At 38.7% G+C, this 26,082-nt stretch overlaps 1 protein-coding gene and 1 long non-coding RNA gene across 8 annotated transcripts in view; one reads left to right on the top strand and one right to left on the bottom strand.

Annotated features, from left to right (window-relative positions):
* Positions 1–20: 20 nt before the first annotated feature.
* Positions 21–17,711, top strand: MACIR (macrophage immunometabolism regulator). Of its 6 annotated transcripts, none has more exons than XM_082458285.1 (4): positions 24–200; positions 7,145–7,234; positions 13,346–13,395; positions 15,232–17,711. In XM_082458285.1, exon 4 carries the CDS (start codon positions 15,255–15,257, stop codon positions 15,876–15,878), a length of 624 nt encoding a protein of 207 aa, XP_082314411.1. In that variant the 5' UTR covers positions 24–200; positions 7,145–7,234; positions 13,346–13,395; positions 15,232–15,254; the 3' UTR covers positions 15,879–17,711. The 6 variants fall into 6 exon arrangements, with proteins under 6 accessions (XP_082314416.1, XP_082314411.1, XP_082314412.1 ...); XM_082458286.1 differs by lacking the exon at positions 24–200 and adding an exon at positions 359–502; XM_082458289.1 differs by lacking the exon at positions 24–200 and adding an exon at positions 566–798.
* The window catches only part of LOC309659032, a 29,644-nt gene continuing 21,071 nt past the window's right edge, over positions 17,510–26,082 (bottom strand). For both annotated transcript variants that reach the window (XR_014262524.1, XR_014262525.1), the window contains one exon: positions 17,510–24,927. This is a non-coding gene — a long non-coding RNA (uncharacterized lncRNA). The remainder of the gene's footprint in view (positions 24,928–26,082) is intronic.

The following is a 26,082-nucleotide window of genomic DNA, read 5'->3' as shown; positions in this document are numbered from 1 at the left end:
GCGGCGGAGGAGGAGAAGGAGGCGGGGACTACGCCGGGCCGTAGCTGGCGCCGAGCGCGGTGGGAGCGGAGAGGGTACCCGGCTGGCTCGGCTGGCGGCCTCAGCCCGGATCTCGACGCCGCAGCCCTGCGCCTCCCGAGCCCTTGTCTCAGTCTCCGCGGCCCCAAGCACGGCGGAGGCGGCGGAGCTGTGGGCCACTGGTAGGTTGCACGGGGACGGCGGTTCCTTCTGCAACCTTTTGTGCTGCAGAAAAGGTGGTGGTGATGATGATGATGATGGGTGGGTGGGTGCGTGGGTTAGGGGGGTTGCCTCAGTCATCGATCCTCGGTGCCAGCTCCAGTCGTGGCGCCGCCCCTTCCTCCCTGCCTCGTCTCGGGGTCGGGCGCGCGGTGCCCGCGCGGTGCTGGGGAACCCTGACCGGGCGGGCCTCCGGGATGGACGGCGGGCGGCCTCAGCGGCCCTTGGCCTCGGCGGTCTGGTCCCCCGGCGCCCGAACAGGGGGGTAGGGTCTGGTGGACTGGGTGGGGCCCTGGCGGGGTGCCGGGAGCCCGCAGTTTCTTGGCCCAGGGTGGGGTTGGAGACGCCGTGAGTGTGCAGCGCGTGTGAGTGAGGGTGCAGGGGCGTGCGCCCCCGTGTGCGCGCGGCGTGCGCTCGCCGGGGAGGTGCGGGACTCGACGACCCATTGCGCGTCTCCCGCGGTGCGGCGGTGCGGAAGTCGGCGCGCGTTGGCGCGCACGCTGGCTCCTCCGCCGCCGTGGCCGCATCGCGGGGCAGCTGGCCTGGGGGCCCCATTGAGAAGTAGGTCCTTCCCGGGCCTGCTGCGCCTCTGGCTGTCTGCCCGGGCCGCGCGCCGGGTGCGACTGCCCGGGCCAGATAGCACCTCGGGGCAATCCCTGGCAGCCTTATCTCGCCTGCCCTCCTCGTCCGCGCAGCAGTTTGGGGGGCGAGGCCGTCCGGGAACCCGCAGCCAGCGCCCGCTGCGCGTCTGCCGATTTGGCGGGGGCGGGCAGACCGGCCGTGGCCGGGGGCGCGCGTGTGGATTGGGGCCGGGTGCTGGCCAGAAGCGAAAGCGGCAGATGTCCTTGGGCATCGCCGCCCTCGCCCCACCTGTCGCGGATGAACTTTGGGCCAGGTGGGAAGCGGAGGAAAGGGGTTTCCGGGCGGGCGGCAGTCAGACCTTGAGAAGGCGGCCCCATTGTGAAGCTGCCAAACTCTAGTGGTGGAATCTGCAAATCTCTGCCAGAAAGGAGATGGGAACACGAAGGGAATGATGGCCTCGTCCCTTTCTCCTTGTAAATGTTCCACATCCTTAGGGTGTCTCCGCTTCTCCAGCCACGCCAGTTTGCACTCGGGTTGGTTACCGATTTGTGTCGAGCCAAGATGCTGAGTGTGTATGTGTATGGCTGTGGCGCACAGGTTAACACTGGGACTGGGAACTTTTTAATCATTCGAGGAAAGAGGAAGAATGGAGGCAGTAGCATTTTATAGCGTGCTCGCTACTCCTAGCCGAAAGAACAGTTCTTGCACAACATTTCCGACGTTTCTAGACTCTTCATTTTACATTGTTTTTCTCAGATAAGCCACACTACAGTTCAGTTGTAAGTTGCTTTATTTATTTATTTTAACCCTGTAGAGCAGATTAGACACTAAGGAGATAGAAATGACCTCTTCCCAAAGTTTATTTTCCCAGTCATTTCAAAATACAGTATTGGTTATTATTGTGAAGCTTTTGGTACTTTCTTAATTCAAGACCATGATTTATGCTTACACAATTATACTTAATGAATGTTTCACAGGTTTCTCTGTTTTTATTATGTAACTGTGTATGTATTATAAACTTAATAAAATGACCAGCGTGAAATACAAGGATTAATGAGCCCGGAGACATCTTGATTTGATAAGAACTGGTGTTTAAAATATGCTTCTGCCAACATTTTAGGTTATTTAATTGTAAATGAGACTGTTTAGTAGTATCTCTTCCAGGGTATAAGACAGAGGGTATTTATTGACCTTACATAATGGTCAGTGATTTTGTTTACTTTCTCTGTATAATTTTGTATACTTTGGAGAGCTAGTGGGCACATTAACCCTTAAAATTATTTAGTGTGGTGGGAGTAATAAAACCTTATATACAGGATTAATTTTTTTTTTTTTTTTGCTGATTTATATCCTCTGGGGGAAAATCAGCTCGTTTCCTCTAGAGAGAGCTCTGATTTCGTCACCAGCGTATCAAAATAAGTTCTTGGTTTTAAGCTTTCATCTGGAACGTTAGCCGATTCCACTGTGTACACCTGTCCTATTTCAGTTATGTTTCCTAAGGGGCAAATTTCTTGTAAAGACTGCATGTAGACCTGCAGTTCCAGTTACTGTCAGTCATATTTGTAGTGAAACTGAATTTTTTTCTAAAAGTAGAAGGATGATTTCACATAATGATAAGCCATTGGTAATTTCTTTAATTTCTACTAGTAGAAATAGAAAGAAAATGAATGCTGCCCTTTAAGGAATTTGCTATTAAAAGAACTGATATTAGAAAGAGAAACACATTTTTTTCTTCTGAACCAATTATGGATTGTCTTTCCAGGTTGGTGTGGTTAATGATTTGTTTGTAAGGTCAAGGATGATTTCAGAAAAGTCACACCCTACTTAACTCTTCTTGAAAATTATTGATGATTTAGTTTTTATGAGTTGCAAGTGGAAAAGTAAGATAAGTTTAAAGTAACCTTTAATACGAGCACATAAGTATAGCTAAGCATTTTACTTTCATTGTGAATGTTGTACTTTGGCAGTTAAACCATTTTATCTCTGCTCAGTGTTCTCTTACTTGAGAGATGTTTTAGTCCTCTTTTTTTTATTATTAGAGTAATCTCTGAGACCATTGGTAGCAAAATATTTTCATTAGTCTGAATGGAACTTTTAAAAATTGCTATTTTTTGCCAAGTCCTTTTTCACTATGTGTCTCTTCTCAAATAGCCACTGTGAGGAAACTACCTGCTTCCATTTTTTTTTTTCCTTCCTGTTTTGGGAACTAGAATTAGAACCTGTAACTTCTCTACCAGTTTTCTCTGCCTGAAGTTTATCTTGCTTTTCGTAATATAACCTTTAACGATTTGTGAGATTTATTTACCAAAATTCTTGAGGGCTATATGCTCGCCTTCATATTTATAACCTTATGATTTTTGGAAGTGATATTTTGTTAATTTTTTTCATATTGCTGTTTTGTTAATGGATCTATGATGAAGCCAGAGATTTGTGGCTTTTTTGTGTGTAGGGATTTTGTGTGGGCTTGAAAATTTCCATATGGAGCTTCTATATTTTGGGGAAAATCACTCCCTTTAGGTTCCCAATGCCATTCAAGTTTACTGTTATATGTGTTAGATTTATGTATTTCCATGTCTAGTCTGTCTTCCCCTCTTGTCTGGTCTCAGGCTTCACTTTTTATATTTGCACCAGTACCTGTACAATGCTGGGACACAGTAAGACCCAAGAAATATTGTTGAATGAGTAAATGAATAATTGAATGGCTGAGTGGATACACCCAAAGAAATACTACACGGAACTGTAAAGAAAGCCACTATGCAAGCAGAAGGGCCTTTCTTCCTTTTTTTTTAAAATTCATTGCCTTTCCACTGTTATATATTACTTTTGAGTAGGATGATAATACAATTAGCAAACTGGGACAGGTTTGAGAGATAAAGGGGGTGCTGTAAATAATTATGCCAGGGCACTGGCTATAAACTGAGACATATGGTCACCCGACTTTTGAAGGACATTCTTATTTTCCTGTGATGGTATCTATCACCTTGCCTGAGAAAATTTGACACACTTGCTAGTTAATGTTTGCAGACTTTTCTGTTTGTAGAAGCTTCATTTGCAGTCAGATGTTGGGTGTCTTTTGCTTAGTCACCCATGGCTTCCCTGTCCAGAGGCCTATGGGTAGCTCTTGGCCAGGCTTAATTTTTCCTATTTTCATTGCTTACAGGATTATGTCACAGGACTTTCTGCTTGTTTCAGCTGCTTATAGCTGGAAGCGTTATGTACTCTAGCCTTTGCTCTGTTTACTTCCCTTTGTTTTTTTTGCTTTTTGTTTTTAATTAATTTTTATTGGAGTACAGTTGCTTTACATTGTTGTGTTAGTTTTACTTCCTTTTGTTTTTTATGCGGTATTTAGTCCATCTTGTAAGAATTTCACATGAGCTCTTTTCCCTTTGGCTGTTTTTGAGAGAAGAGCCATTGATACTTTGCCAAAGCTTCATGTTCAAAACATTGGCCAAAATCAATTGCAAGTGCTAGAGATTTATAGATTTTAAAGTATCCTAAAAGTGTTATTTGGAGGGTATATATTTTGGGGACTTTTGAATTACAGTCTTTTAGTTCTTTCTAATGGGAGATGAGAATAAAATCCTTATTATAATTTTTACTAGGTTCCTTTATAGGAAGTCTCTTAAAGAAGCTATATTCTTATACTAGTTTCTGACCTCGTTCTTTTTATTTTAAAATTTTTTCTCTTTTTCACCATCTTTATCATCATCATCCTCTTAGCACCTGTGCATGGATAGCGTGCAATTACACACCAAACAGTAAGCCGAGTCAGAAATGAGTAAAAAATGGAACAGAGTTCCTACACCTTGGTTTCGCCCTGTGTTGCTCCCTTGGACTCTTGTTTGTATTTCTGTTTTTGGCTTGGCACTGGCATAATAGGGGTAATTAGTTACTACACTTTGTTTACTATGAGATTACGACCATTTCCTAGACTTCCACATCAGCTCTAGTGCAAGAGTTGGATAATTACTTTAAAGCTCCTCTGCTTTCAAATCCAGAATGAAGTTTTAGGTTGATTTTCCTTTTAGTATTGAAAAAATATTGGAAAATATATTTTTCCGATGCATTTAAAAGCTTGAAAAGAAGAACATATCACCAGAAACATGGTACAAATTATATGAAAGTTTGAGATTTTAGACTGCTTTATAAAACTATTCTTTATTTAAAATCAGTTTTTTATTTTTTCTAATGTTCCTGTTTCTGGGTTTTCAGTCTAGATTTCTAAAAGTCTAAATGAAATCTACCTCACTTGTGATAGATGTAGCCCTGAAAAATCAAGTGGAGATATCTTTCTATATTTGGCATCCAACCATATAACCAGCAAATATTGGCTGATACATTTTTTCCTGCCTTCGAATTTTTGATTTAAAAAAATCTTGTAAGGTCTGAGGAGGAAGGGTCTATGATTTAGAATGGTTTTGTATAAGACTCTCCTGTATGTGCCTTAGAATTCCAACATTTTTCACACTGGAAATAACCCTAGAGTTAGTAATTAAAACTGCCTTCCTCCAACCGTTTCACAAATAAGGCAATAGAGCTTTTAAATAAAATAACCCTCCACACATTTAAAATAGGATCCCACTTACAGAAATTAATATACATTTTTCAGGAACATGATTATTGTGTAAAAAGTTACACACCTGGGCTTATCACTAAACAGAGCCATGTGTGTATAAAGTGATGTCAGTGGGCTTTGGAACCAGACAAATTGGGGTTTGGATTTTTGCTCTGACTTTCAAATAGTATTACTTGCTTAACTACTTTAGAACAGGGGTAATATTTTCCTGATGGGACTATACAGTTAAGATTAAATGATATAAATTGCATATAGCTTTTGGCATGTAGAAGGTGCTAAAAATTTAAAAAATGGTTTTAAAAATTTCCCTTCCCCATTAAAAATCCATTTACTTGAATAAGAAATCAATTTGAACTTTATAACATTAGGATTGGGGAGATTCTTTGGGGGTAATTATATTAAATAAAAAATTATTGTTAGGTAACAATTTTTGTTACACTGTAATTCATTTTATATTAAAACCAGAGGCTTCGTTGGTGAAACAGACTTAATTATCTAGGTTTCTTGGTTACCCAATTTGAAAATAGTTTGTGACAAAAAATGAAAGGGAAGGTGTCTAAACTAAATCTAAAGAAGTTTCAAAGGTCGATAATCATGTTGGTTTCTTGGAATGATAGTTCTGGGTGTGTTAGCTCCTTCCAGGGTCCCAAGCAGAGGAAGCACATACCTTTATTAATTCAGTAATAATCCATTTCCTTTGGATAAAACTCTTATGTGCTGGTTAGAAAAATAATGAAGTAACAAATCTTTTTGGGAATGAGTTGAACTGTTGCCACTTCAGGCTTTGTGCACTTACAGAGATAAAATGAATCTATTCAACTCATTTGAGCCACCATCTGCCCCCAACAAGTTAAGCACAACAGAAAACCCACCAACCAAAGAAACCTTTACAGGTGGAAGAAACTTTGAGTTTTCTTGATCTCAAGAAATTAACCCAGTTAATTAGGGGGGTACGAGATAAAGATAGATTTTCTTATACATTTCTCCCCAAGTAAGAGGTGAAAGGCACAGAAGAGATGTTAGAAACTGTAAGCAATGTAATAACTATAAAGAAGTGTTTTTGAGTTGTTCTCTTTTAAAAAAATGTTTTTCCATGAGCCTTTCAATCATTTGCCTCAGAGCAGTCTTAGGGAGGACTGTTGCTATTTTATGGCTGAAAAGAGTAGACATTAAAAATTAATTGCATAGTAATAACATCACACATTCGTAAAGGGGTTTGCAGCATGCAAAACATGTTCACTTACTTCTCATTTGATCCACATAACAACTTTATGAGGGAGGAAGGATGGAATTGTCCTCATTTTAAAAATTGCTACTTGTGCCAGGTCAAGAGGCAGAGTTCTTAGCAAGGCAAGGTCTAGGACGTTTTCTTTTGACCCCAGTCTCAGCATTATATTTTCCATAGGATACTGCAAATCTGTTGAACACATGAATAGGATTTGGATGGTGGAACCAACATTTAAACCCCTAAGTTTTCTTGGCTCTTCATTTAGCCCTGGTAGCTACTATTAGTCTCCAGGTAGAGTTTAAGCAACAACACAGAGAAACAAGCATGATAAAATGTTTGAGGTTGCATTTACCTGAACAAACTCAAAATTACTTTAATTAATTAATATTGTATCCTATGTAACCTGTACCTGGTGTTAGTATCTCCTGCTTCATCATGCTTTGCAGTTAGAATTGATATAACTGCTTTATAAGTTGTGTTACTTGTTAAATTAAAGGTTTATTTTTATATTTCATGTTTAGTATCTGGAGTAGAGCAGAAAAATTATTATGCCTGTGTTCCCTTGGGACTCATTGGAAATTGTACAGTGACATCTTCTGGGATTTAGGCTGGTGAGTTATATTTTGCTTTTTCTGTTTGTTAACCCGTTGTATGAACATAATACTATAATGTGTTTTAAGTACTATATAAACCAGATGAGTGTGAAATGTCAGTATATTATTATAAATATATATAGTGTAATTATGAAATTTTTAATAGTGAGAACTGAAATTATTATTACAAAATGCTAACGTTATTATAATTGAAATGTTTGACCTTTTGAGTAGATTTTCCTTTTTTTATTCTTGTAAGATAAAGGAGGTCTTATGGAATAATATTTTGAAATATAGTAAAGAGGCAGTTGCTCTAATTTCAGGGAAATTTTAGTAAAACTGTTAATCTCCAAAGATTGGTGAAGTAATTTGCAGAAGGTTTGGTTGTGTATTATACATAAAGAATGGCAAACAAGTAACTGAAAGGAATATCATTTTCACTTAGTCGTTTCTCAGTTTACTGCAAGTGTGACGTTCCTTTTATCACACCATGAATTTAAACTGTTAAAAATAGGCAGTGCTGTTGTTGTCTTTCTTTAGTTGTCTTTTTTCAGTGTGTCTGTGTACCTGGGCTGACACAGTTGTCCATGTGGCTCCAGGTCTTTGAAGGGGAAAAAATTTAATAATGACCTTTTTAGCATTTAAAAAATTATATTAGTGTGAGTTCATGCTTTGGTATGTTATTCTACTTGCTCAATATCTTTGTAGGTCCTGGCTTTGAATCACGTAGAGTGGTTATAATGTTTTGAAAAAGCAGTTTCATAGTAAGTGATCTCCAAATTAGCAGTCAGCAGTAGAATGATTCAAAAGAATGATGGGGGAAAAACAAATACTGTTGTTTCATTTAATAGATATAACCTGTCAAATTTATGAAATGTAATTTAAGACATTGAAAAATGGAAGCATAACTAAAGTTTTCAGTTTTGAGGAAAAGAGCAAGAAGTTTGAGAACTATAGGTACAAAGTACTTTTAGAGGATATGGAATAAGAAATGATGTGGCTGGGTCATTAACTCATTCAATTGAAATAAAGCACAAAACAAGGAACAATGAGTAGAAGCTACAGAAATGTGTGTGTATGTATCTCTCTCTCCATACAGTATACATATATGTGTACATATGTATGTATGCATAAAGATGTACTTATATATGTAAATAAAAAAAATTCTAGCAGAGCTGCAAAAGGGGAAATGAACCAACTTGAGAGGTGGTGAGTTACCTGTCATTGAAGGTGTTCAAACATAGACTGGACAACCGTTAAGATTCCTTTGGATTCTGGGATTAAACAGTATCAGAAGGATTTTTTTTTTTTGGCCACACTGCACGGTATGTGGGATCGTAGTTTCCTGACCAGGGATTGAACCCGTGCCCCCTGCACTGGAAGCATGGAGTCTTAACCACTGGACTGCCAAAGAAGTCCACAGAAGGATTTTAAAGAATTTTAAAATTTGGAGAACCATCAAAAACTTGGTGTGACAGGCTTATTTTTAAAGTCAGGTTTATTGAAGTATAATTTATATACAGTAAAATTCACCCTTTTAAGGTGTATAGTTTGATGACTTTTGACAAATGTAGCCATTTGTGTAGTGTCAATGTATAGAATATTTTCATCCCCCCCCAAAATTCCCTTGTGCCCCTTTGTAGTATGCCCTCTCCTCCCAGCCTCAGCCCTTGGCAGCCATCGATTGATTTCTGTCCCAGCAGTTTTACCTTTTCCAGAATGTCATATAAATGGAATCACAGAGTATATAACATTTTCTGTCTGCTTCTGCTTCTTTCACTTAGTGTAATCCTGGTTTGTTCCTTTTCATTGCTGAGTGGTATTCCATTTTATACATGCACCACAGTCTCTTTGTCTGTTACCGTGTTGGTGGATGTTTGGATTGTTTCCAGTTGTTTTTGTGGTTATGAATGAAACTGTCATAAACATTCATGTTCAGGTCTTTGTGTGAACATACATTTTCAGTTTTCTTAGGTAAATACCTACAGGTAAGGTGGGTGGGTTGTTTAATAAGCATTTATTTAACTTTATAAGAAATTGCCCAACTGTGATCCAAAGCAGCTGTACCTGACAGAGGCTTCTAAGAAGCTAAAATAACTATAACTATACCAAAGTATGTGCAGATGAAGAAGCCCAATTCTCATTCAGTGCATTAATTTATTTATATTTTATATCCAGTTTTAACAAGTTTGATTAGCAGATGTTTTTTAAGCACAGCAGTGGATTAGAAACAGTAAATTAGAAGGCCTTAGGGATAGGTTGTTAGCAGTTGGAAGCAGCCAAAAACGATATTCACTAATGTGACTATAATTACTGATTAAGGAAAAGAAGGCAGGAACTTACAGGAGTGAAATTCTTCTATCTGTTAAGTTCTATGTCTGTAAGACAAGTTCCCAAACATGTCTGCATATTAGAATCACCTGCGGTATCTTTTAAACATGTCAGAGCCCAGGCTACGCCCCAGATGATTTAAGTCACAGATCTGGGATAGAGCACAGACATCAGTATTTATTGAAGCTCCTTCAATGTGTCAGTGTGTAGACAGCTTTGGGAACCATGTGCTAGAGGCACAGCATGATGACATTGAAGGAGAACTGGACTTGAAGCCAGGAGACCTGGAACTGCACACCTGGCTCTGGGTAGGCCCTTGCCTTCACGGCTTACAAGTCCTCTTCTCTGTAATCGGAGGTTCCAGGAAAGTGAACTCCTAGATGACTCTGGCACTAAAATTAGATGGTTCTAGATATCACTGGACTGATAATGGTCATGCTTAGGAAGGACTCCATTTCCCAAGGAATGACTCTGTTCTGAATGGTTCGTTTCAGGTACCTCTTGAAAAGGATTTTGTTCACATGATATTTTTGTTCTGTATATTTAGACAGTTATGTTACATCTGTTTTGTCTTAAATTTTGTTGCTATGTGTTGCTAAAAACGGTTCAAGCATACTGGAGCAGTTTTTTGATTACAGAGGGTGACTTATTTTGATAAGCCTGATTAAAAAAAAAACCACTTCCAGAATGCAGTACTTCTCAAAAGAATTCTTTGTATAGTAGTTGTGAAACTTATCAGCTATTTTCAGAGCTGGTCTAAGGAGCTGAGGCATCTACGTTATATTTTCAAAATGTTGCTCTTGGTGCCCAATGTATAGGAAGTTTGGCCTCTTGGAGGGGGTTCAGAGCTGAGTAGATTCCACACAGTCACGGTCTTTTGAATGTGCTGGTCTTGATGCATCAGGTTCCCCTACATGTGTGTTGTGGTTTGGACTTTTTGCTTTAGTTTCAGCTAAACTTCACAATTGCATGCTGTACCCAGTGTTTTTAAAATGTACACTGTGTACATTTTCCTGGTAAATATTAAAGTGTTTCCTTGTTTAGCGTTGTCTAGTTTGGAGTCCTCATATATTTCAAAGAAACAGAGTGGTGCCTGTGAACAGTGCCAGGTCTTCCCTGTGCTGTATAAATATACTTGAGTGCCACTGTTGCTGATTGGATTGTGAGGGACTTTGATATTGAAGACCCTTAGGTGTCATTTAAAAAAATTACAGTTGTTTCTGGTACTTGTTTATGAAACTCAGTTATAAAAGCAGTGTTCAGCTACAAGTTGACTTTTTTCTGCTTGTTGCATTTTCTGTTCTAGACTCTATTCCACAGAATATTGCTGCTTCTGGTATCATATTTTCTGTTTCCAGTTTTTATTTTTGCTCTAAACTGCATATGAAAGGCATTAATGGAAACAGTAAGGGTCTCTGTTGCTGGTCTCCAATTTGTAGTGCTCTGCGGTGCAGAAGTTAGCAGTGGGCCTGATTTCTCGGTTCACATTTATTCTTAAGGATGCAGTGGGCGTGGTGCCTGTTGCACGTATACCTGCAATATTTACAGAGAGTTCTTTGTAATTGTTTATCTTGGCAGTATTTTTTTTGATACAAGTTTTATTTTAGAATATAAAACAAAATGCTTAGTCATGAATATTGTTAAAAATAACAAACCCATAAGCAGAGTTTTCATGGTAAAATACAAAGAATATACTGCTGGGCTTCCCTGGTGGCGCAGTGGTTGAGAATCCGCCTGCCAATGCAGGGGACACGGGTTCGAGCCCTGGTCTGGGAAGATCCCACATGCCGCGGAGTGGCTGGGCCCGTGAGCCACAATTGCTGAGCCTGCGCGTCTGGAGCCTGTGCTCCGCAACAAGAGAGGCCGCGACAGTGAGAGGCCTGCGCACCGCGATGAAGAGTGGCCCCCGCTCACCGCAACTAGAAAAAGCCCTCGCACAGAAACGAAGACCCAACACAGCCATAAATAAATAAATAAATAAAAGTTACTTAAAAAAAAAAAAATAGAAAGAATATACTGCTAACACAGGCTACATCCGATGTAGTCACGGTAGCCGAGTTCCCTGATGAATGCCTTTAATAAGAAATTTTGCAGTGAAAATTATTGGACATTCATCTATGCTGACTTTGAGACCTTTCAGTCTTTATTGTCTTTCACGTCACCCCCATCTTTTTAGAGGGTACTTCCCCCTCTTCTGATGGGACAGTACCTACACTACTTCTGCCCATTAAAAAGATAAGTAAACGTTGATTGTGTAACTGCTCTCAGGATCTTGCTCCAATATTTAAATCTACTCAGGAAATTTTCGGCAATTTGATAGCATAAAAAGTTTTGTTTTCGGTCGCATCGAGGAGTGGAAGGTTATGCTGCTTAGTCAGCACTCTTCCCAGCTAAAAATGAAATACTTACTTGCCAGTCAGCTAGCCTCCACATAGCTTTCTTAGTGCCCCACAGTAGATGTTCTTTAGAGAGGCAAAATATAAGTAAAAAGGATCATTTTTTAAAATCTATGCAATTTGCTGAGTCCTGGTTGCACCATTCATATTCCTACATGAGTGTCAAGATCTGAAGATATTCCTGTATATAGGACAGTATGCTACAGAGACCACGAAACCACCTCAAAGAGCTGTTAGTTTTGAGAATATGCAATTGTTTGGAGCAGGAGTCCTGAGGTTTTATAACTAAAAACTGCAGTTTTCCAGCCCTGAGAATTACTCATCAGAGGTTCAGCAGGCAGCAGCTATTATGTATGTAATATCTAAAATGAGCTTTTTCATGTTCCAGTACAGCAGGACTCTCATTCCGAAGTGTTACATAGAGTATTGATCCTTAGTTCCTAGGTTAAAAATTTTTGTTAGAGGATATTAGAAATGCTTATTTCTTTAACTTTCTGGTTAAGTAGTGTTTTCTACAGGGAGTGTGTTGTTTGCATTAGTAAAGTGTAGTAGGTTTCTTACATATGGTAAGTTTTCTTAAAGTATGGTAGGCTGCTTGGTTGAAATTTCCAGAGTTCTTAAACTACATTTTCTGCTGAACAGTCTAGGTTAAATCATTGTCTATCAGGTTAGATGTCTGAAGATCCTGTTGGATAGTTTTGCCCAAGCCAGGTGATATTTTTTATGGTGTTTTGGCTGCTGGAAACTTAACCAGTCATAGTTACTCATCTGACAGAAGTGTCTTTTTCTTGTCACCTCAAATCTTGACCTTTATACATTGTCTCACTCACTTTCTTCACTTTTCTAATTTTCCAGGTACTTATTTTTAAGCTGGTGTATAATTTCTGGCTTTTTCTCTCAAATTTTTGTATCCTGCCATTCATTATCCTCAACCCCTAGAGATTCTAAGTATTCCTCTTGGACTGCCTTGATGGAACAGGATTGACTTAGTGAGGGAGCAAACTTCTGATGATTGCATTTACCAGAGAAGCCTGTGCCCACTCTTCTTTACTGTGACTTTGCACACTGTTAGCTTGCTTAGCAATTTTTATACTAAGGGGCAAATAAGATGACTTCCAGCTTAGCCTCTTTTTGAATTATCACCCAATTCAGAACGGGTGAAGTGTGAATTCATGAATTTTAGGAAGTTTATAATGTACCAGGGAATGCAGTAAGGTGACTGGTGGAAATCCATGGACTGTCATGGACTGCCAGATTTGGAAGAAACCTAGACAGGTGTGTCACTTAATGTGGACTGATTGCTTGAGTGTCACCACCTAGGTAACTCTCCTTGGGTGGTCTCCATCTCCTCCACAGCCCTGATTATTTAGGTTTCACTGACCCTCCTCTCCTTCTCTTTCAGAATGAAGTATCAGAGAAACACTTCCCGCCTGTAGCTGCCTGTCAGGTTAGGTATGTTGGAGGCCTTGGATCTGTCCTCTTGTGCTCTTTCTGGACTGCAGAATTAATGGGAAAGGAAGGATTAATTTGTCATTTGGCTTAGAGTAAACATTTGTTTGTTCAGCATAAAATCTGATGAGGTTTCATATGGCCCTCTGAAGTTTATTAGATGAGAAATCTTCAGGTTTTTGCATGCATATCAAAGTATGCATGGTGGTCACCTCCTATTCCCATCCTCTCAACAGAGAAATAAATTATTCAATTAAATATAAATTTATTTTTACATTAATAAAATAGAATAAAGCCAATTAATTTAAATCTAGAAGTGTTGAGGGACTAAGGTATTTTGGTTAAATTAAAATTGGAAATAGTCTAAGATTTAGAGTAAAAAGTAAGTAATAAGCAAAACTATATGGATCCCTTTGACATTTACTTTATCTCAGGAATCATTCTTGATATTAGTTTTCAGTTGTACTAGAGATGTGTGGACCATAGTGAGGACAGGATGGCATCTGGTAACTTCTTCATAGTCTTGGTTTATTTATTTTCTAATGAGGGAAAAGAAAATACAGCATGCAAATGAAGGAATAAGGTTGGGACTTTTTTTTTTTAGCTTTCTGATTGCTTAGATTTTGAATGAATATCCAAATTTTAGAAAATGATTCAATTAGGAAAAGGTTATTTGTTTTACAAAGGGATTCGTGAGAGTTATTTAATATAATAGCCTAATTCAATAAATATTTAATCTTAAAATCACATTTTTTTTGACATGTTATCAGTTGACATCGTTTTAATTAGTGATCTGAGACATTTAAAACTGTGCTACCTACTTCTAATTGAAGATCAAGTAGAAGTAAAGTTTATCAGAAGTGACATTGTCACTCAGTTTCCCTTGGATTTTATTTTCCAAAATTCGATTTATCTACAAGTTTCTAGGAACCTGGCCATTGTTTGTGGTACTTCTGGTTGCTGGGGTTTTCCAAATTATGTAATGTGATCATTGTGATGAATAAATAATATTAGTATTCATTGTGAATTGTTCTGCCATTTACCAAACTATTCAAAAGTGCACTGTCTTAGGTGTTGCAGAATAAAATAACTGTCAAATCTGTGGTATATTTTAGGATTAAATAGTCAAATAACATTTGATTTTGATATATGTTTAATATTAAAAATGGCCTGATTTACTGGATTTAGGATTAACTTTTAAACTACAAAATGGTTTTCTTTAAATAATTGATTGGAGATATGGAATAAGGAACATTTACAAGGTTTGTGGGAACCTTCCCTTAAGACTCCTCCATACCTTAAAAATTTTTTTAGGTCTAAATTGGATTCTTTGGAGAAATTGATCAGCTTTTATCTTTTATTGTATGCCCCTTAAACACAGTTGAAGGGTTAATTTTAAAGTTAATTTTTATGTTGGAAATATTGTGTGGATTCTTGTGAAATTGTGTATGATTATTTTTATTTGCTTCGTTATGTTGAGCTCTGTATTTGATTTGCTGAATAATCGCATCAAGGAATAAACTTTGTGTGAGTGAATGGAGCGCTGCATTTAGAGAAGTATTGCTGTTGTTTTCTGTTAACGCTTCTCCATATGAACCTTTCAGTAGTCCTTCAGACTTTAATTTAACCTGCCTTTGAGTTCTTGAAGTCAGAGAAGTAGTAGTCATTTCATGCTCGCTGTGGAACATTTAATAGACATAGATAAAAATCTGTCAGATGTACATTGGCTGTTTTTCAGGCCGGTGTTAACTTCATGCTCCCTGAGCCTTCTCAAACCACCCAGCTTGGCCCGAGGTTCTGAGCGTTACAGTCTTCTAATCTGAGTCTGTCTGCTTTTAGGAGTGTGCAGACTGGTGCCTAAAATGGAAGTAGATGTTAATGGAGAGTCCAGAAGTCCCCTGACCACCCTGCCCTTGCCCGCGGCCGAGGTGAGCTCCCCGGGAAAGGCAGAGGTGGAGAAGCCCCGCTGTTCCAGCACTCCGTGCTCGCCGATGCGCCGGACTGTGTCAGGCTACCAGATCCTCCACATGGACTCTAATTATTTGGTTGGCTTCGCGACTGGTGAGGAGCTCCTGAAGTTAGCCCAGAAGTGCACCGGAGGTGAAGAGAGTAAGGGGGAAGCCATGCCTTCCTTGCGCGCCAAGCAGCTGGATGCAGGACTTGCTCGTTCCTCTCGTTTGTATAAAACCAGAAGTAGGTACTACCAGCCGTACGAGATTCCAGCTGTCAATGGCAGGAGGCGAAGGCGGATGCCCAGCTCAGGAGACAAGTGCACTAAATCTTTACCTTATGAACCTTATAAGGCCCTCCATGGGCCTCTGCCTCTCTGTCTTCTTAAAGGTAAGAGGGCTCACTCCAAATCTCTGGACTACCTCAATCTAGATAAAATGAACATCAAGGAGCCAGCTGACACAGAAGTGCTACAGTACCAGCTTCAACACCTAACCCTCAGAGGGGACCGTGTGTTTGCTAGGAATAATACATGAGTGACTTGCAGGGGATGTAAACCAGTTTAGGTCAGCCTACACTTGGCTTGAAAATTCCACTGTTGTACTCTGTACAGGACTCTTTACATTATAGATGGTTAAATCAGCTAAGTGTTCCTGGAACATAAAAATTGGATCAAATTTTGAATACAGGAATGAAATCACAGGTACTTAAGGTGAAATCATTCTAGAGCACGCAACTGCAAGGAAAACAGAATGTTGACCATTAGTTTGTATCGCTTTTTAGCTGGGAAGAAAAAGGCTTTGGTACAGTAATATCGTCTTTAAAATTCTGATATTCAAATTGGGAATGTTATCTGCTTGGTTGTTGCTGACTTGGTATGATTCATTAGAAATTTATATCTTAAGTACTCAAGTACTTCTTTAGTCTCTGTACTTTACTATAAAATATATGTAATGATTTGTTTTATGAAATTTAGAACTTGAACATTGCTAAATTGGACCACGTTTTATTTTTAAATATTGAGTTTAAATATTTTATAACTGGTTTTGCACTGAAAAAAATTAACATTTCAAATTGACAAGAGAATAATCTTTCTTCACTTGCTTCAATAATATTATTGAGCAATGAATTTTTTATTTCCGCATGGAAAGTTATTGATCTCTATGGCTGTAAAATATTTCTTTATAGCGTTATTAAAGTGTGTCTTAATAAAATTAAATTTGGGATACAAAGTATTTATTTTACAGTGGGTGGGGGGAAACTTTACAGGAAAGTTTCCAATATGAAGTTTTCATAAGTTGAAAAAGTTTCCTTAGTGCTTATTTTCTAATTTAAGATTCATCTGGAACTTTAAAATGGAAAGGATTCTTTAAATTGTGGATTATAGGCATAATACTGATTGCATCTGAATGTTCTGTAAGTGAATGGAACTCTAATAGAGGAACTCATGATTTCTACTCTCAAATGCTTAAACTAAGTATGAAGTGATACCATTCAGCATGGCATCGGGTCATTTCAGTTTTAGTTCTGTGTAGCACAGGCACTCATTGAAATTCCACTTTCTAGGATTAGTGCAGGAGCCTAAAGTGCTTCTGCAGTTTTAATGGGTTAATCCTGGATTACTTAACAATTTATGTCAATTGCACTGGTTTAATTTGTTGCTAAAGAAATAATGCCCTGGCTTTAGTAACAAATACAGCTCAACTATTCTTGAATATATTTTGAAAAAAAAAATGTATGTAATGTACCTTTTGTAAAAGTTTCTATTTCTTTTTTTCTTTTTTGACTCTTGAAGGTGCAATTTATTACTGAATTGGCATTTCTGGCAGCATAGACCTCCTTATTTTAAATTTTATTTGGGGGGCTGTGAGTTTCTAAGGTGTTAGCAATCTTGCTTATAAAATAAGAACACCTTTTAATTAAATGAGTGGGTCATTCCTGGTGCAGTTGTGACTTTTCTTTGGCCAGAATGAATGACAAACTCTATTTAGAGCAGAGTAAGTATTAGAAAACCCTAGGAACTCTTAATCAACATTTATTATACTTCCACTGAGGCAAATCATGTGAAAGAGCCTCAGGGAAGTTGGCCCATATCTTACTGAGTTGATCAGATTTCTTGATGGGCTGGAAATATTCAGCTCTTGTACATTTTAAAGTAAATTGCACCTTTGTAACATATTGTATTGACGAATGATCACTAAGATTAACTATATCTATACAGTCATTAGTTTGACAAGAAATAGAATCCTGTCAGATGCCAAAGAGTTGGGATTTTTACGTTTAATGATTAAACACCATTATTTATTGATGACTTACCCTGTGGAACTGTATTATTTCTAACTATGAAATAAAAGGGTGATATAAACACACATTGTTGTGTTGTGCTTTAAAGAGGTCCATCATCAACAGGCCAGTTACTGTTCAAGGATTCACCGAAGCACTTATTTTTAGATTCCATTTTTGTTAAAGAAAATAAAATAATAATTTCACATTTGGTGCTCGTTCACATTTCAAGGTAAAGGATGTATTCATGGCAATGGTATGTGTTGAGTCACACAACTGTGTGACTGTGAGATCTGTCTCTGCCCATGCGCCTACATAATTTCTTAAGCTAAATAAAAATATGTAGCTGTTTCATTTTGTTTTTAAAGACAGGTGTGAAACTCTGCAGCAAAAATGAGGGGAGGTTAAAAGTTTGAGATATATTTTCTATTATGTGATTAGTAAATATATATAATTTAAAGTTTGGTGTCCTAGAAAGAAAGTTTCGAAACTCAAGGTTAGTGGTTTTCAGAATGTGTTTGCAGAGCCCCTTCACTAGCTCAGTCTTGCTTTCCCTACACTTTGTGCATATGCTCCAGTAGTAGGTAGTAGTATCCTATCAAGAAAAAAGGTTAGGGAGGACCTCTAAGCTGGGGGAAAAAAAATCACATTTTCTTTAGCCTTTTAATATGGTTTCTATTTTTAAATTCTTTTTCCCTCCATTTTCATTCAATTTGATATTCTGTACTAAACAGGGCATACTTTTGTCCATCATATACCTGCTGATATTATCTTAAAATACATTGCAGTATCACATAACTTTTAATTATTTTTTTTGGCAGAAATACCACGTTTTAGAGGCTCAGCTGATGCATTAAAGTAGTAATAGAGTCCAGTCCTTGCCTCAGTCTCAGGTGAGCTTCTTTTGCTCCTCGACTTTTGCTGCATTTGTAGTTCTGGTTCCAGGGCTCCCAGCGTCGGCAGTCAGGGAAGAAAAGACTATGGGGATGGATTAAAATGTAAACCTGTTCAGAACCCCCATGTCTTCCTGCCTCTGGCTCAGCTAGGCTACTGTTGAGACCCATTGAGTCCTCTCCATCGCCCCGTGTGCCCTTTAATGCCCAAGTGTGGCTCGCTGTGTCTTTTCCTTCCCTGAGATATTTATTTAAATGATTTCAATATTTGAGGTGTGGGAGCTTTTAGAAGATTCTAAGTGAACTTTTAAAGGCAAATCGGCCTTTCACTGAAGAAAATATTACTTGAGATCTTGGGAAAAGCAACCTATGTTTACTAATTTTCTCATTCTAACATACTTTTGTCTTGGAAGGGCTTTTATTCCATTATAGCCGTTAAAATTTTTTTAAGGGAACTTTGAAATGACTGTGGCCTAAGTGGTTTGTTCTCAGTCATGGAAGGGAGGAGACAAGACTGTCAAGCATAAATGGCGTAAATGCTCTAGAAGAGTTGGAGTGGAGAGAGAGTAAGGGTGTACGTCACTGTAATGCAGAGAGGACAGCAAGTATTAAGTAGAATTGCCTTTTTAAACAATGTAATTGAATTAGGGTAATGGAAATTAATGAGGACGATTGCCTTGGAAATATAATAAATATGATTATAAAGCTAGAAGTGGAGGTTGTCAGCCCTTAAGGATGCACCTTCTACTTTGTAGTGTGTTTTAGAATTATGAAATGGTTCTTGTGATGCACTACATTAGAAAAAAATTAAGGATTTTTCTGGCTGACGAGAACACTACTAGAAACAAAATAAGAATGGGTTTGATTTGTTATTTTGAGTTTGCTAGGCTCACAGGTCACTTCTTTAGTTGGGGGGAAAAATGTTGAATTTGTGTTCTCGCCATGGTAAAATGACTTTGTGTCAGGTTTTGTTAAATTATTTCAGAGGAAAGATCTGAAACCAGATCTCCTAAATGTTGTCACCCCGATCTTGGGGTTGTCTTTGATGTACAGATTTATCGGAGAGCACAGGATGAGAAAAGGGAACTCTTTAAACAGAAGAACGCAACATCTACTGGAATGAAAGAGTTGCTGCACAGACAGTGGAATCCTTAAGTGATCCCGGCTGGGGTTGCTTCTGGAATAAAGAGCTTCGATGCTTTTGATTTTGTGGAAAAGTTTAGCGGCACTTTAAAAGTTGCTACCGAATGCTCCAGAAAGGGTTCTTACTGTGTGCCGGTGCAAAGAGGGAGGGGAACACTGGGTCCATGATGTTGACCTTTAAGTCTAATTCACCAGGAAGAGTATTCTTCACCAAACTTTTACGTAAAAGGATTATACATGGGAATATATATTTGGAAGACATTGAACCCTCCGTGCCTGGTCTAATGCTTCAGTTAGGGAAAGGAACTTAGGCAGTAAGAAGTTCTTGAACTTAATGAAATTCAGATTTTGGCTCAGGGTTTAGAGTTGAGGTGGCAAATACTGAGCATGCATACACCCATGCTCCTCACCTATGCATGTGGCAGACATCACTAATCCATTATTAGTATCAGTGTACATTCTCTCTCTGAGTCCAAATGTGACCTTATTATCTTTCTTAACCCAGCACTTTAGGCAGCTGCTAGTGAATTGATCAACATTACAGTGGAGATAAAACCTGTTTGCCCACCACACCCTCTGCAATGGGTTACAGTGTGAATTTAAAACTGGTCTGAATGTTTTTGAGGAGACCATTCTGGGCCCAGTCTTCTAACCAGAGAACAGAGGAGAATTCATAAGGTGCCTACTGAGAATATGCAGGCATTCTGGGGACAAAAGAGATTAAGATGGATTTCACCTTCAAGGACATGCCTGTTATTGGGAGAGGTAGGGCAAGGTAGCATAAGATGTATGCCAAGTGAGTGTTTTGTAGAATAAGTATTAATTTAAGAGAGGAGCTTAAATCCTACGGGACTGAAATCTGAGAAAGAACTGTCTTACTCATTTTTCTGTCAGTAGCTTGGCCTATATACTGAATGTGCTCACTTAACATTGCTGTCTGTGTAGAAAGTGAAAAAAAGTGACTTGATGGGGAAGTTTGGGGAGATGAAAAATATGGGGAAGGCAAGATCTTAAAATAATTGAATCTGAGAAGGATCAGGGCATGCCAGTAACGTTCAGTGGTTACCTCCACCTTTCTTCCAGGTGGCCTGCTAAGATGGACTGACCCACTTTCTAGAAGAGAAGAGTTAAGGTGGTGGGGTAGTTAAAGAACTGAAATATTGGAGTTGGGGACAGGGGAGGTGAAACCTATGAGAGAATAAATGGATATTTTAGTGATTTGGTTTCTCTTGCATTGCCCTTTATCCTGGGGTTGGGGGGGGTCGGTGACTGAGAGGTTTGCTTTAATTATTTAGGGTCTGAAGTACATTTAAAAATGTGTATTCTTGATGTAGTTTGTGTAAGAAATGAAACTACTATATGGTAAGTGTTTTGCTCAGGAAGTTTCCTAATACAGATTGTTTTTGAAATGACCACCTAGAACCCTGCATTTGTTGGTAGATTTCTGTATTTTACTTTCTAATATTTATAAAGTTTGAGTTTTGTTATTCTTATGTTTCACATATATGTTTAGTAACATGCTCATCTAATGAGAAATTAATGCAGTTATGGGGGAAATGTTTAAGGGATTAGGTATTTATAGGAGTGAATACTGTTTTCTGGCAGGCCACATAAGGTAATCCACTCATGGTTCAGAAAGATATTCTCTAAACGTGACAGACTGACTCTTTTTTTTTTTAAGGGCAAGAGCACACATTACATTTGGTATAACATTGCCTAACTACTTTTTTTTTTTCACCAGATATTCATTTCTTAAATGCTTGCTAGATCAAGTGTTCAAAGTAAATAGGTGAGATTGTGTATTTTTCCTTCAGATTTTCTTTAAAATTTTCCTCTTTTTTTTTTTTTGAGGAACCTTTTGACTAGAATAGAGATGCCAGAGAATAAACAATTGAAAACATGACTTTCCCCACTGGGCCGGGTTACTCTGTTTAGAAATTATAGGAAATGCTGCAGATGATAATGGTTCCTAATTTGTGAATAGAAAAGTTGTAAGAGCTATCTCGTTTGTGTTAGGCTAGACTTGTGGTGTGACTAGTAATGAGAGAGGGTTCCTTTGTATGTTGACAACCAGATATAGTGATCTTATAAGGCTACAAAGAGAATGTTCAAAGAACTATGGTGGATTTTATTTTTTTATTATTATTTTTTAAATATTTATTTATTTATTTGGTTGTGCCGGGTCTTATTTATTTATTTATTTATTTTTGTATTTATTTTTGGCTGTGTTGGGTCTTCGTTTCTGCGCGAGGGCTTTCTCTAGTTGTGGCAAGCGGGGGCCACTCTTCATCGCGGTGCGCGGGCCTCTCACCATCGCGGCCTCTCTTGTTGCGGAGCACAGGCTCCAGATGCGCAGGCTCAGTAGTTGTGGCTCACGGGCCTAGTTGCTCCGCGGCATGTGGGATCTTCCCAGACCAGGGCTCGAACCCGTGTCCCCTGCATTAGCAGGCAGATTCTCAACCACTGCGCCACCAGGGAAGCCTCTGGATTTTATATAAGGTGTATAAAAGCAAACAAATCCTTGTTTGAAATAGAACCATTGAGACGAATCTATTATAATTTATCTGTAGGAATTAGTGCTCCTTCAGATTCATGATTCAACCTTTATTTCTTCATCCACCAAATATTTGTTGTGATATATTATGTGCCAGGCACAGTAATAAGTGATGGGAATACAAGGTGAGTAAACACAGAAGCCATAGTCAAGAACAAATAGTTGCATTTTAAAATGAGTGGTTCTAATTAAATACAGATTTAAGATTTTTTTGAGCACACAGACGAGAAAGTTCCTAATTCTAGCTTACGTGTGGGGCAAGCTGCACTAGGGAAGCCATGCTTGGGTGTGGAGAGTGAAGAGAAATCTGCCAGGTGGGTAGGAGAGGTGAGGACTTCCCAGGCAGAAGAGAATGCCTGAATGGAAAGCAGTCATACATCTTTTCAAAAATCTCCAGCAAAGGAAATCGTGCTGAATCACTACTGTAGTTTAACCCATGTTTTCTGGTGAAGAATTTAGCAGTGAAATTTCAAATCATGGTACTTAAACTGGCAAACAACATTTTACAGTTAGCATTTCTCCTAATTCAACCAACTTTTTACTGTAAAGTAGCTTCTCCAGGCTCATGGACCCTTCTCATCTTTTGTGGGACTTTGGCAGCCCGGCGGCTTCATAGATATTAGCTGTATCTGTGTCTGGACGAGGAATAAGCATTTTGGTGCCAAGTAGCCAGTTTCAGGCCCTGTTCGGGAACATAGCTGGAAACTCTGTGTCCTGAGTGGAAGTCCAAGATGCTCCTACTGCACAATCAGCCTGGTAAGAAGAGTGGGGAGGGAATCTAGCTGGCTTTCTCCTGCTCTTATTCTTCAGTGCAGAACAGAATGAATGCCCTGCTCTGCAAGCTCCAAAACTTATCCTTAATAAATTCTCTTTTAAGGGAATTCCCTGGCAGTCCAGTGGTTAGGACTCTGCACTTTCATTGTTGAGGGCGTGGGTTCAATCCCTGATCGAGGAACTAAGATCCCACAAGGTGCGTGGCCAAAAATAAATAAAAACAAATTTAAAAAAATTGTCTTTTAAGATTAAAGGATGTTGTTTTGGGGAACAATACTCAAAGCTCTAAGGTTTCGGGCAACTGCATCAGTAGAAATGTACCTGCTGTAACCACTCCCAGAAATCTCTCCTGCAGGTGTCTTTCTAGGACCTAAAAGTACTGTTTGTTGAAGGAGGGGAAGAGAAGCAGGTGGAAATGTCTGGGAGCGGTTATTTTTTTAATCTAAAGAATTTTTAATAGTTAACAGCTTATTAGTTCCCCTCTCTTTGCTTTAAGGAGCCAGCTGTAAACAAAGAAAATACTAAACAGTTAAAATGCTTGGCCCTTCACATAATGTCCTGTAATTGTGATCATCTTGATTTTGTGATTTTAAAGATACCCACCCTGGCTCTACCACTTATTTGCAGGATGTGGTTGATCATTAATTTCATTTTTTTAAATAAAATGGGAAAAATAATTTTTACTTCATAGTTCTTGTGAGAATTAGATATAATACATGTAATATAAAGTGCCTGTCACATAGTAGTTGCTGAGTAAAGTGCAGCCATCGGCAGTAATAAAAAGTCTTTGAAACCTTGATTTGCTGTATCTTCATTCACCCCACAACTGCTTTAAAAAGGTTCTACATAGTAATATAAAAGCACTACATTTAAATTCAAGTTTTTTGGATAAAATATTGCAAAATCTCAAACATGTGTGTGAGTGTAAGTTATGGGTGAATATATGTTGCCCATCACATCCAATTAATGAACTAAATTTGTGTTTTCTGAACTGTGAACATCCCAAGCGGTGCAAACACGACCCACCTGGGTGAGGGAAGAAAATATTAGACTGCTTTTAAAATATTTTTAATTTTATCCTTAAAACCTTTTTATTTGTTGTATACATCATGTATGTAGTTTGCCAGTATAATAGTAAATGCATGAAATAGATGAATAAGTAAACATTATATTGGAAATATCAACTCAGTTTTTTTAAACTTTTTTTTTTAACTCATGACCATGAGTTTGAAAATCGCTGAAGTAAATAGCCACATCTATTATATCCTGAAAATTCTTCTTGTTGAGGTCAAAATATTTTCTTAGAATTTTATCTTATTAAATGTTTGAACATAGCCTTGAGATTTAGGAAGATTAAAAGATAAGGACCATTTAAAAATATTTGTGGACAGTTTTATTTTGATTCTTATTCTACATTCTTTTGCTAGTAATTTTCTATCCAATGCAGTACGTTCCTCAATTTCTTGGATTTGCTTTCTAGTTCCTAATTTGAGGCCTTGATACAATTTGGGAAAGCAAAAATAGTAGAAGAGAACCCACCTGTCTTGATAGGTTTCTGAAGTTTGTGAACCTTTTCTTGTGCACGTTATATTTTTGATTAGGGACTTCTGAACCATGTGGTGAAATATTTGCTGAACATCCTACTTTCAGAATCCATTATTAGTGCCTCGAGTGAGGTCGTGTTCTTGGTGATGGTTGTTTAGTCGTGTCTTTTAAGAGCATGATACTGCTTTGCCCTGCAGAACTTTCTACTTCTCATCCCACAGTTCTTTCAGGCAGCCATCTCTGATAATTTGAAGATCTCTTTTAAAGAAGATTGGCAGGATTCCTAATCTCATTCTTTGGCGTGTGACACCCTTACAGCATATGTCTCCCCAGTGGTCGATTTCTCTTGTGCTGACAGCTAAATTATTCATATGATTAGTGTCCTATCCTATCCTGAAAAAAAAAAAAAAAAAAAGAAGAGTAGGGCCAGAGACTGTGTTCTGATACACTTTGTTGTCAGGAACTTTGGCAACAATGACAAAGTGTCTAGAAGGTGACTTCTTCCTCCCACTCGTCTCCCTCTCTAGCTCCTTGCCCTCTTTTCCCTGTGTTGCTGAAACTTCTAAGAGCCAGAGTTGACCCCTACCCTCTCTACACCCAGGCTGCTCCAGCTCAAGGCACGGACTTAGGTGTGGTCCATAGCACTTCCTCCAGGTAACCTACACTATTCTCTCCATCTTTACCACCGTCCTGCTCTCATCAAACTATACAGTGTAACGTACCCCAGAAACAACTACAGTCATTGCCCCCTCATCCACGGTTTCCCTTCCCACATTTTCAGTTACCCAAGGTCAACTGAGGTCCGAAAATACTATTTTTATTATTATTTTTATTGGAGTAAAATTGCTTTATGATGTTGTGTTAGTTTTTGCTGTACAATGAAGTGAATCAGCTTTATGTATACATGTATCCCCTCCCTCCCCCCCAACATCCCACCCATCTAGGTCGTCACAGAGCACTGAGCTGAGCTCCCTGTGCTCTACAGCAGATTCCCACTAGCTATCTATTTTACACATGGTAGTGTATTTACATCAAACCTAGTCTCCCAGTTCATCCCACCCTCCCCTTCCCCCCTTGTCCTCATGTCCATTCTTTATGTCTACGTCTCTGTTCCTGCTTTACAAATAGGTTCATCTGTACCATTTTTCTAGATTGCACATATATGCATTAATATATGATGTTTGTTTTTCTCTTTCTGACTTACTTTACTCTGTATGACAGACTCTAGGTCCATCCACATCTCTACCAATGACCCAATTTCGTTCCTTTTTATGGCCAAGTAATATTCCATTGTTTATATGTACTACATCTTCTTTATCCATTCATCTGTTGATGGACATTTAGGTTGCTTCCATGTCCTGGCTATTGTAAATAGTGCTGCAATGAACATTGGGGTACATGTGTCCTTTTGAATTATGGTTTTCTCAGGGTATACACCCAGTAGTGGGATTGCTGGGTCATATGGTAGTTCTATTTTTAGTTTTTTAAGGAACCTCAATACTGTTCTCCATAGTGGCTGTATCAATTTACATTCCCACCAACAGTGCA

The sequence above is a fragment of the Balaenoptera physalus genome (genome assembly GCF_965194825.1).
Source record: "Balaenoptera physalus genome assembly, chromosome: 3".
In the NCBI taxonomy this organism is placed as follows: Eukaryota; Metazoa; Chordata; class Mammalia; order Artiodactyla; family Balaenopteridae; genus Balaenoptera; species Balaenoptera physalus.
Note: the sequence above shows the minus strand (reverse complement) of the source record. Positions and strands in the feature narration are given on the sequence as shown.